The sequence below is a fragment of the Cannabis sativa genome, chromosome 2 (assembly GCF_029168945.1).
Source record: "Cannabis sativa cultivar Pink pepper isolate KNU-18-1 chromosome 2, ASM2916894v1, whole genome shotgun sequence".
Taxonomy (NCBI): Eukaryota; Viridiplantae; Streptophyta; class Magnoliopsida; order Rosales; family Cannabaceae; genus Cannabis; species Cannabis sativa.
In genome coordinates this window covers 14,227,666-14,240,883 of record NC_083602.1, presented here as the reverse complement: position 1 = coordinate 14,240,883, position 13,218 = coordinate 14,227,666, and the positions used below count along the sequence as shown (strand labels likewise).

At 28.3% G+C, this 13,218-nt stretch overlaps 1 protein-coding gene across 1 annotated transcript; it reads right to left on the bottom strand.

The window, feature by feature from the left end:
- Nucleotides 1-617: 617 nt before the first annotated feature.
- On the bottom strand, nt 618-1,760 carry LOC133034134 (uncharacterized). Its single transcript, XM_061109160.1, has one exon. It carries the CDS (start codon nt 1,758-1,760, stop codon nt 618-620), a length of 1,143 nt encoding a protein of 380 aa, XP_060965143.1.
- Nucleotides 1,761-13,218: the final 11,458 nt, after the last annotated feature.

Here is a 13,218-nt window from a genome sequence, read left to right as displayed (position 1 = left end):
AAGGACCTAAATATAATTAATTAGCATAATAACTTAGGACCGCTCTTAAATTTCAGGTAAGACAACCATTTACTTAGGATCCAAGTTATAATGCACACAAAAATGGATACCCAAATGTGTAAGTCTCTATGTTAACATTTCATATATACACTTGTAATAATCCCATGTAGAACTCTTTCCACAATCATATTAATTTTATAAAATTCACAGAGAGAAATAATTGAAGAGAAAGGACATTCAATTTCTTTCAAATAAAATGTTTTATATGTTTCTTCAACTGAGTTTTTCTTCCGAACAATCAAATAAGAGGTGTGTAGAAAGAATAACAGTTGTTTATTGCTCACAATTACAAGGTTGTTTCGGGTTGTACGCTAATTCACGAAACACATTTCAAAATTGCAAGCCTATATCAGCTACACGATAATAGCTAACTATAACATAGAAAAGTCATAAAAGAACTTTTAGAGAAACAAATTGCAAAATGATAGCTAACTGATCTAGATTGTTCTTAAAAATAAACTTTTTTTTACACCCAAAAAAACAAAATATCTAACTGAACAGAAAAAAAATTCTTAATTAACATAAAAGAAAAATTAGAACAAATCTAACCATTTTTCTTAGACATCAGTTACGCTCATAACAGGCAATTCATTGAGATCTATATCAAGCGTACGACGTCGTTCAGCAGCTGTGCTACTACAATTTCCACCATGATCCATTGCTATCAATTGAGAAGATGATGATATTGAAGACCCCATCATAATCTGAAGCACATCACCATGACCACTACCTTGATCACCATAAAAGTACTTATTGGGCCTTAATAATTTGGAATCCATCTTCTTTGTAGTACAATTCTTCTTGTGATTATTATCTTTATTATGAGTTGAGCTATGTCCTCCCAAGGCTTGAAATGTAGTAAAAGATTTATCACAACTGTTACATTTGTAACATTTAGTAGAATTCGAAGAAGTACCAAATCTAATCTTCAGCTTCTTATTAGAAACGTTTTTCTCATCATCTTTATGATCGGTAGTAGTTTCGGTACTGTTACTACTACTATTAACGCTTCCATTGTTCTTCTTAATCATCATAACCTTTCTTTTCAAACTAATAAAATCATCATCTTCATCATCATCATTAATAACCCTAACCCTAGGGTATTTTTCTTGATGATAATGATGATGATCAGAATTATAATAATCAGTACTAGAAGAAGAATTTGCTTTTATTACCTCATACCCATCACCAATTTGTTTCGTAAAAACTCTATCTTTCGATTGAGAAAGTTTGATTAGTTGAATGGCTGCAGCAATACTAGGACTAGTAGTATCTGGATTAAATTTCCTACCTCTCTTACCGCCAATGTTGGACCAATTCGATGGTAAACTTTGCAGCAAATCAACAGTTGTTGTTGTTGTTGTAGTGGGTTTGTTATGAAGATTATTATCAGCTGGTGCTGGTGGGTTAATCCCTCGCCAAACCCTATCACCATGAGTTCTCATATGACCAGATACAGATTTCAATGAGGGAAAGTGCTTGGGACACACTGGACAATAGAACCTACTACTTCCATTGTTGTTGTTGTTATTACCACCACTGTCTTGATCGGTACAAGCTTTGGCCACGGCCTCGGCGGCAGCTTGACGTTTTTGTTGGATATGAAATCTCTTGTGTCCTCCCAAAGCCTTGCCGGAGCTGAATCTTTTGCCACAGTAGCTGCATATGTGGTTTTTCTCTTCTCCAGAGTTGAACTCCATACTCAGTACAATTTGCATTTTTTCTTGCGGAAAGAGAAGACAGAGAGACGATAGAGAGACTAATGAAGTTTTGAGCTGGTTTAAGGCGTAAAGGTTGGGAAAAAAAAATAACTGAATAAATTCAAATATTAAACAATATATTATTTGTTGGGTTGAAAAAAAAAAAGAAAAAAAAATTCCTAAAATTAAATTTCGGGAAAGAATAGCGCATTTATCGGATGAGTATCATTATATTAAGATTTTTACAGATTTTATTACCAAAAAAAATCAAATAAGTCGTTTGAATTAATTAAGTTTCCAAATTGTTCATGTACCTTTATTAATGCATTTTTTTTTTGTGTCAGACCTTTATTAATGCATTTAATTCAACATCCTTTGCCAAAACCCTTTTATTTTTGTGTTTCCGTTATTGTATATACCTATTACAATATATTATTATTATATTCATCTGAAATGAAATAAAAGAAAATAATAATAATAATAACAACAACGGCTTATATTTTTTTGGCTCCATGAATTTCTGGATGTGAGGTTGAAATCCTTCTCATACGTGAATCAGCAATTTCGACTTGGGCTAATTTTCTCGCAGATATATCGTTTTTCGGGAGAAAATGTTATTGCTAATAAGGTTAATTATATCACCATTAATATTTTCATGTTTTTTTTCTCTTCCATAAGATAAAAGATAATATGATGATTCTAGAATGCACCCCTTAAAAGGTATGTACTGATACATTCTTGACTTGTTTCGGTATTTAGAAAATTTTTTTAGTCTATTTTTTTTTCATATTCATATACGTTATAACTATTTAAGATAATCTACAAAATTTTGAGAAATTCTGAATAATTTACAATATAGAAAACAATATTCAAACAATCTATTTTACAGAACTATAAAATAAAATAGTCACGCGCGCAATACACTGTTTGAATTCGGCGTGTTAAACTTTTCCAAATTTCTTAAAATTTTGCAGGATGTCTTAAATAACTATAACGTACATGACCATGAGAAAAAATTTGACTAAAAAATTATTTCGGGTGCTAAAACAGATAAGAGTGCATCAATGTATCCCTTTTAAGAGGTGCATTGTAGAATTTCCCAAGATAATATTTTCCTCTATCAGCTAGTTTTGGTTACTATTGGGGTGGACAATATCAAAATCAATTCAATTATATATCACCAGTAATATTTTCATATTTTACTTTTATTTTGGGAATAAAAAATTAAAAAACAAAGTGTTACTAAACGACCTTAATTTTTACGTATTTTTTTTTTATATATTTTTAATTTAATATTGAAATTTAGTTATGTAATTAGATATCCAATTAAAAACTTCATCCATCTAATTAGTAATTGGATTGGATTTTGAGGTCTAATTGGATTGTATCGGATGATAATTTTCCAAATCTAATTAAAATTGGATTGGATCGGACGAGGAAAAAAAAGTTAGATTGGATCAGATGACTACCCTTAATTAGCATCAATAATAAATAGAGCATTGCTATTAGACTATCCAGTACTTTTTATAGGTGACCTATTGGTTATTCTTTAAAAGTTTTTTTCTTAAGTTTCAAAAGATCTATTACATAATTGCACTAATAGTAGTATAACACAAAAAAGTACTAGGTACCAATAATATCTTTTAACAATTCTCTAATAGATATGTTATCAGTTATCTTCCATAGTGATTGGTATTTGGTACTTAATCATTCTTTTAGCATTTTATATATATTGAGAAAATAATAATATGTTTTTGTAGGTGAAAAAATAATATGTTGTTTTTTTTTTTGAAAAAAAGAAAATACTTTATTAAGTTAAGTCATCCAAAACTAAGAATAAAATTTCAGCAGGTAAAGAAGCCATACCGAATGTACAATCAACCATGTGAATAGAATTACGTGCTAAAGCGTACACAACTTTATTGCGGATCATTTTACAAAGGAAATTAAAATTAGGGGCAATTCTACTACCAATACCTTACAATCATGAATAACCATAGGTTTGTTAGAACTAATATCATTAACAATATTTAGAAAATCTGTCTCCATTACAACATCACTCCATTGTTTATTCACAACATCATGAATAACCATACCATATGGGAAAAAAATAATATGTTAAATATGTTGAGTTGAGAAAAAAAAATATGAAGAAAGAAAGAGGGATTACTACAGACAGAAAACGATGAAAAAAGGGAAGACAAATTGACATCATTAGTCAAAGGACGTGTGTGTGTGAACATATTATTTGTAATATTTCATAAATTATTATAAATGGAATGTAAACATATCAATATATCATTTAAGTGCATTTATTAATATGATCTTTGACTATATGTCCTCTACAATTTTATATGGTTATAGAATACATTTACTCCTTCTGTTCAATCCTTCAAATCACAATTTGTACTCATGATGTGGCAGTGTAACTTAGGATAGAATATATTTTTTTTTGTAAGGAACAAAGAATAAAATATTAATTTCACTTCTTTCTTGAAGGAAACCACCCTACTTTAATAATCAAAATGGTATTATTTAGACGATCTCCAATTATCATATTAATTAAGGGTAGAATTTACACTAATTTAGTATAATTTTTTTTTTACTTTTTAATGGAACAGTTCCAATAATTCACACCAAATATCACATTAAATATATTCTATCAAATAAATATATTTTACTTAAACCATCTCACTTTATATTATTTACATTAATAATCAAAAATAGCTAACTTATGAAATAATTAGTAAAAAATAAGGTAAATACTATTTTGGACCTTATGTTTTATAAAAGTTATTAATTGGACCCTCAATTTTATTAAATGATAAAATAGACTATGTATTTTCTAAAACTGTAAAAATAGGACATTGAACTCAATTTTTAACAATTTTTATTTTAATATAACTAACATAAAGACAATTTTTAATATAAACAGATACAGAAAATATAACTAGTTTTGTCATAACACTTCTAGATCGGATTATTATTAATTTTTTAAATAAAAAATCGGTTAAGGATTCTATTTATACCATTTTAGAAAGGGATAATTGCGGCAAAAATTTCCAAAAACTTAGAGTTGATGCAGATTAGTTACCAACCTCAAAAATTGACGGTAATAGTCCCTAAGGTCACATTTTTTGTAAGTTTGTTGGTCCCTAACTTAACTGATCGTTAAACCTAAATCAAATGCCACGTGTCAATTTTTTATTGGTCCAAATAATAATTTTAATTAAAAAATTAAAATAAAATAAGGAAATTAAAAAATATAATTTAAAATCTAAAATTTATTTTTTTTTATATTTTTTTTTCTTTTCTATTTTTTTTCTTGTTCGTCTTCTTTCACTCAGTAATGAGAGCTCCACCCGAGTACCCCCACAAGATCTCAGGACACCACCACAAGATCTCAGGACCGAGATAGGTCATCCATGGCCTCCACTTTGGCCTGTGGTGACCAGAGCAAAAGAAAACTCAGAAAATAATAACCAAAAGAAAACCCAAAAAATAATAACAATAAAATTCCAAACACCATTCTTGACAAATTCCAAATTCAAATTAAAATTTCAACTCATATATATATTGTTAGTTAAATATATTATTTTTCTCCTCTACCCTCTATTCCACTAAAGCCAACACCTTTCGATTGTTGTTTGGCTTTAGTAAGCTCCTAGGACCAAGAAATGCATCTTCTTCTATTATTGCTTTGAAGCTTCGTCCATAGGGTCCGACTACTCAATTTGCTCAACTGGAGAACAAGACTCAAAGAGTTAACTTGGTGAGGAGCGATTATGTGGCAACGGACTTCAAGGACCGATTGTGATTGGGCAAGCTTGTAAGGCTTTAAAGGAAGAGGGTTATGAAGTGATTTTGATTAATTCGAAATTCGATTACTATTATGACCGATCCTAACCTTTGCTCAGCCAGTAGAGTCATCTCCAGCCATGGATCTTCGAAACCAACATCCCTACAAAGATCCCGGACCAACGAAACTCCCTAAAGCCTCGCCTCCCTCTCTCGTTCTTTCTCTTTCTCAAGCCATCCTCTCTGTGTCTACCTCTTTCCGTTTTCCAGATTTGCAGAAGTTCTTCGACTTGTTAACCCAGATTTGCAAAGAAGAATAGAGGGAATGAGGTTGAAGAAGAATAGAGGGAATGAGGTTGAAGAAGAAGACGACGACGACGAAAAGATATGCTCCTTTAAAGTTGGGCGAAGAATCGTGTGAGAGAGGATTCACATAGAGAGAAGAAACTTTAGGGTTTGGGATTTTGAAGGGTGGTGATCTTGATTATGGACTTAGTTTGAGTCAGGGATGGCCGAAGATGGTAGCACATTCTGGGCAGAAGGTTTGCTTGTGTCCATTTAAGGAAGAAGACGAATCAGAAGTGGAAAAAATACATAAATCAATGGCAATGGTTTTGTGTATTTTTTTTAATTATTATTATTTATTTTAGTTTATTATTTATTTGTTTTAAATTAGTTTTTAATAAAAGAAAAATATGGGATTTTTTTAATATTTTTTAATCAAAATTATAAGGTGAAACTTCAATACGTGGCAAATTTGACACAACTAACGGACTAGTTAAAATAGGTAGTAACGGACTTTCAAGAATGGAGACCTTGGCGACTATTACCGCCAATTTTTGAGGTTGGTGACGAATCTGCATTAACTCTAAGTTTTTGAGGACTTTTGCCGCAATTATCCCTTTTAGAAAATATAGAATATATTTTGTCATTTAACAAAACAGAGTGTCCAATTAGTAACTTTTACAAAATACAGGATCCAAAATGATATTTACTCTAAGAATTATATCATGACTACTAGTAAGAATTTAAAATCTTAAAATAATTTAGTGAAATACATATTATTAAGTTAATTAAGCACTAAACATTTTACTTTTTTTAAAAAAAAAAAAATCTTATTGAAATGTTGATCTTAATATACACAACCATTTTCAAAACGATCAAAAAATAATTATACAAAAAAGAGATCACCAATAATACTAAGGAGTGTTTACAAAAATACTGGATTTTGAACAAAAGTTTACAATTTTACTGTCATGCGAAATTTTTTACAAAAATATAATTTTTTTTATAAAACAACCGTAAAACAACAAAAACATAACCATGACACAACCGTAAAAACTTAACATAGTACACAGTATAAAACTTATACAGTATTTTTGAAAAATATTCTACCCCATAATAAAAAAGTAAAAAAGTTAAGAATTTTTTGTAAATCATCAACCAATATTGTGTACATACTAATACTTTTAATGTAGAAGGATGAAGCCTCGATCGATGTGAACTCACGTGTCTACCACCAGTACTGAATGTAGATTCCAAAGTAATAGTACTGACAGGCACAACAACCATGAGACTAAAAGTTGATCTTGCACCTCCCAATCGATGAAGATCTGGTTGACTTTATTATGAACACGATCTTCTTCAGTCAAGAACTCAGCTGGTTGTGGTTCTTTGATGCTATTTCCACAGGAGAAAATTGTTGTCATTAAGGTAAATTGAGATGTTGTGATTGAAGTACACTAGTTCATGAGAAGGTTGAGCTCTGGTTTGAGTAGCTTGAGCTCCATTGAAGGTCAATCCATTGTTGGAGATCCCAGCAGCACTACCAGTGGCCATGTTAGCATTGAGTGGAGGAAAGTGTTCTGATACCATGTTAAAGTTGCGAGCCATGAAGAACATGTTGGGTTTCATGCCCTAAATAAAACTCATTTCAATATAATCAGATTTACTTATTAATATGTACATAATGTATAAATTCATCTGAAACCCTTTTCACATACTTGATCCTGTTTATTGTGCCGTCAACACATTTGAAAGTAAACATGACTATGTGAATAAAGTTTCCTAGATTTATCAGACACATGGTTTTACTGATATGATAATCTACAACAGAGTTTACTTGCATTTGGAGAAGTGTTATGTTCTTTCCAGAGCATTGGTTAAAGTAAAGCTCAGGTTGGATGCATGGAGTATGCATCGGAAGGGACCGATATTGAACTTTGACTTAGATTTATTAAACTTACCGTAATATTTATTCAAGTCAATATCGCCTAGTTGATCCTAGATCAAATGATCTTAATCCTGATATGATTAGGCTCAATCTCGAGAGGCTATTCGTGTTCTTTGATTTGTTAGTTAAGCCTACTTTTAGGTCAGGGTGATACGTACATTTTGGGAACACGGTAGTGCAATTGAGTGGGATCGCTAGCATAAACATGGAATCTATAGCTTCTATCTGGCGAATAGTAAGCAAAGGATGATCTCCTTCGAGCTTGACCAAACGAACATAAATGGTGGAGTACTCATTTCACATAAGCTGAAATATCATTTATACAGGGTCAAGTGTTTTAAGGAATAAATACATTGTAGGGTGTAATGGTAATCTAATCCCTTTACAGTGTAGATCATTCATATAGAGGATCATTGATCACATTAGGATTATAACAATGGATAACTAATGATGTGTCTATATGGTGGAACATATAGAGCATTCTATATACTGAGAGTGCAATTCTAAGTTCTATGCGTGGATTCAACGAAGAATTAATAAGTTAGTGAATTTTAGTGCTAAATTCTTGATCTACTTATTGGAAGCTCGGTTATATAGACCCATGGTCCCCCCACTAGTTGAGATAATATTGCTTGTAAGACTCATGTAATTGGTTTTGATTAATCAATTATAATTCTCAAATTAGACTATGTCTATTTGTGAACTTTTCACTAAGTAAGGGCGAAATTGTAAAGAAAGAGTTTATAGGGGCATATTTGTTAATTATGATACTTTGTATGGTTCAATTAAAAAATATGATAAATGACAATATTATTTAATAATTATTTATAGTTATTAAATAGTTAGAATTGACATTTAAATGGTTGAATTAGAAAATTGGCGTTTTTGAGAAAATCAGATGCAGAAAAGGTAAAACTGCAAAATTGCAAAAAGTGAGGCCCAAATCCACTAGTATAGGGCCAGCCACTTTTGTAGGAAATTTAAACTGATATTTTCATTATTTTAATGCCAAATAATTCAAACCTAACTCTAGTGGAATACTATAAATAGATAGTGAAGGCTTCAGGAAAATTACACTAAATTTTCTACACTTCTGATTCAGAAAAAACCTGAGCCTTTCTCTCTCCCTATCTTTAGCTACCACTTCTTCTTTCTCTTCTCTCTTGAATTTTGAAATCCTTAGTGTATGAGTAGTGCCCACACACATCAAGTGATACCTCAATCATAGTGAGGAAGATCGTGAAGAAAGATCATCAGCAAAGGAGATTCAGCATCAAAGATTCAGAGAAAGAGATCCAGGTTCAGATATTGATAATGCTCTGCTACAGAAAGGAATCAAGGGCTAGATATCTGAACGGAAGGAGTCATATTATTCCGATGCACCCAATGTAAGGTTTCTTAAACTTTATATGTGTTTATTTTATCGTTTTAGAAAGTTCTTATTTAGGATGTTAATAAACATACTTGTGAGTAGATCTAAGATCCTGGTAAAATAATTTCCCACAACTGGCCTCAGAGCCATGGTAATTGATTTACTTGCAAGAAATTTGGACTTTAAAACGATTGTTTGTATGTTCTTTGGATGGTATCATGTTGTATTGAGTGTTATTTGATGATTGATTGATGTTTGTGAAATTTTCGTAAAAAATAATTGCGATTTTATCTCTGGAATTATTTTTATTGGATAGTATGGAAAAAATTAAGCAAGTTAGCCTTTTACAGAACTTAATTTGGATTTTATTTGAATTAGTTATGATTTTTTGAAGATTTGAAAAAATCGAGTTTGTCGATTTTTTCCTGCGATCGCAAATCTGTCCGTACAGTTTCGAATTTTTTTTGTTTTTCTTCGATTTTTCATGCTTTTTCATGGAATTAACTTTCAATTTTTTGTATAGTTTTGTATTTATACTATTACTATTCCTAATTCAATTTTAATTATCATTTTGAATTAATTTAATATTTTTTAAATTTAATTCAAGATATTAGTGTAATTTGAATTTGAATTTGAATAGAATTAGTATCTATCTTCTTGCTTAAAAATCTATCTTATTTTTAAATTTGATTATATCTTATTTTTTAAAAAAAAATTTAAGGTCAGATTTTATAAGATATTTATAAAATCTTTTAAGATATTTTTAAGATATCTTATCTTTTAAGATATTTTTAATTATATCTTATCTTTTAAGATTTTTTTTTAAAATTAAATCTTTTTAGATATTTTGACCTTATTTAAATTTTAAAATAAGATATTTATAATCATGTAATTTTAAATAGATGTAAGATATTTTGCTAATTTTTTAAATTTTGTTATTTTATTTATTTAAATTACATTTAAAATTTAAAAAAGATATTTATTTATCTTTTCTAATTTTTTATTTAATTTTTATTTATAAAATAACATTTAAAATTTAAAAGTAGTTAGCAAATTTTTGAAATGATATTTAGGTTGGTTGAAACCTAATTTTTCAAAAATTGTAGGTTTAATTTTAATTTTTTTTTTTTTTTAAATTTCGAATTTTTCAAATTTTTTTTAAATTTTTCGAATTTTTTTTATTTATTTAATTAAATATTTTCGAAATTAAATATTTAATTTAAAATTAAATAAATCCTACATCCAACTATCCAGCTAACCTTGTTGCAGGAGTATGTGTTTTAGCTTGTTTGTAAGTTTTCAAAACCTATTATTACTTGATTGCAAATAGCCATGGTTACTTTTTGCCAGATCTAATGATCTGATGGCTCCCTTGGTCAAGATAATAATTTGTAACAGGTATAATTTACAATCTTCTTTCATCTGTGTATGACCTAGCAACATGATAGGACCCATCCAAAGTGTGCCTGTGTGAGCCTATGTGTTTAATTTGATTATAGATGCATATAGGTTGTTGTTGCTAAAATAAATTATCATAGTTCTTGATAGAATTTATTTAGGCCCATTTAGTTTTTGGGCTTATTCAATTAATAACAGTTGTTCTTATTAAGGTTAAATTCCTCTCTTTTGGGCCTTGTGTGAGAGTTGGGAGCCATAGAAGTGGGTACGACATACTGAACCCAGCACCCCCTCACACAAACCACCCCAATTGTGAAGGCCCATTTGCCTGATTTGAATGACTGTAGTAGGTTAATTACACTAGTTTAACATAATTAAAATTGATTAGCAACATAATTAATTTCATTTATTTTGAAATTAATTTAGAAAATCATAGTTTAAAGAATTTTATATTCTAAGCTAAACTATATGTATTTTCTTGTATTTAATTAAATATAGAATTATAACCATCTAGATTCTTTCTGGAACTTAATTTAAATTTTTCATTAAATATTCTTATTTAAGTTGATATTTAGTTATCTACAACTAATCAACTTAAATCTGAATATCTTTTGAATTTCAAATTTCAAAATTAAGTTGAGGAATTTTAGGCATTGGTTATTAAGATTCTTTAGATATTTTTTTAAGTTAATATCTTTTCAAATATTAACTTAAAATGGAATATTCTCAAATTAAGTGGTTACAACTTAATTTTTGATATTTAATTAAATTTAAATTTGAAAAATATTTAAGTTCTAGATTTTTTCTAATACAACTTAAATTAGATATTTTTTCAAATTTTGTGGAAAATATACTTAGTCAAATAAGATATTTTCTAGATAGTTATTTCTAGACTACTTATTATTTCTAATATTAAATAGGAAATATTATACATTGTGAAATTAATTATTTATTAATTAATTTTGGTACAATTAAATTTAAGTATATTTTTCCTAGTATTAAACTAGAGATTAATAATTAAGCCTTCTCTACACTTAATTATTTATTTCTTGAATTTAATACATTTAATTAATTTGAAAATTAAATATCTAAGTTGATTTTTATCATCATACTTAAATATTTCTTTTTCATGACATTTAATTAAATAGAAAATTATTTTTAGTTGAAATTTATTTTTTCAACTAAATTTAAATAATTTTCAAAAATATATTTTTTCTTTATTTTATTAATCAATTTTCGAAATTGCATTTCTTAAATGCTAGAATTTCGAATTTTATCTTGAAAAATAGATTAAGTTGTAAATTAATTATTTATTTTAATTAATTCTTGGATCAACTTAAATCAATGATTTTTTCATTTATTGATTAATTTAAAATAAATTGAATTAAATTATATTATTAAAAATTGAATTAATTAGTCAAAGGAAAATCTAGGTGATATTTTTGCTTGAAGTATTTCTCTAATGTATTTAATTAAATAGAAAATTAATATTTAAGTTGATTTTCATTATCATACTTAAATATTTAAAATTTTTCTTATATATATTTAATTAAATAGGAAAATTATATTTTTTTTTTGTAAATTAATTTTATTAATTAATTTTGGGCCAACATTAAATTAGAATAATTTTTCGAGGATTTATTTTTTATTTTAACATGAATTTTTCGAAAATTGTATTCTTAAATACTTTAATTTTTCGAAATGCAATATATATTTATAGAAAATCAATTTGAGTTGTAAATTAATTTAAATTAATTTTGTAACAACTTAAATTGAATATTTTTCTAAATATTTATTGGAAATTATTACTAAGATGGAAATAATTCATATTATTTCATATCCATCTAAGTAAAATTTATAAATATTAAATTAAAATTTATATTTATATTTAGAATTTTTCATTCTAAATTGGAAATTTTAATTAAATAAATATATATTTAAAATAAATAGAATAAATAAAGAGAATCAAAGAAAATACAACTCTTTTAAATAATGAGCTTTATTATTAAGATATTCGATCTCCATTGTGGGTTTTATACCGCGTTTGTTTTAGTGAGTAATCCTCCCTAATGGAGGAACGTTCATTAGCAATTTCGCACCGTTTAACCTCGCATGATAAGTAGTTTGTAAGTGTTTTGTATGGTATGGATCACCCTAATGGTGGCGACCATACTTGACTTGCAAATTGCGAAACAATGGTGGAAGCTCATAAGATAGAATTGCCTTGACTCTCGCCTAAACGGGACAACGCTGGATTCCAATCTTGATCGAATAAAAGGTTGCTAGAATGTTTAACATTTTAGACGAGCTGACAACTCTATTCAATGAATGGTAGCTTTGACTCTCGCCTAAACGGGACACTGATATCAGTTTGTTGAAAACCTTGGACATTATTTAGGATTGTATGTTTTAGTATTTTCACTTGTCATTCCTACTTGCTATATGCTTATAATTTCTGAATTGTGTATGAATTTATATTGAACCATGTTATTTTCTGTTATTAAGCCGTAGTTTAATTTCGAATCTTCATTGTTGGTCTAACTTGGCTTGTTTATCTAATGAGATAAATCCCTAGTGGATTTTCACCATTAGACATACATAATAGTGTTAGATCTCGAAAGATAAATATTGTATATGCGATATCTAGCTGTTCATCA

Coding starts and splice junctions, on each gene's coding strand:
- LOC133034134 (XM_061109160.1), bottom strand. CDS start 1,760: ATGGAGTTCAACTCTGGAGAAGAGAAAAACCACATATGCAGCTACTGT.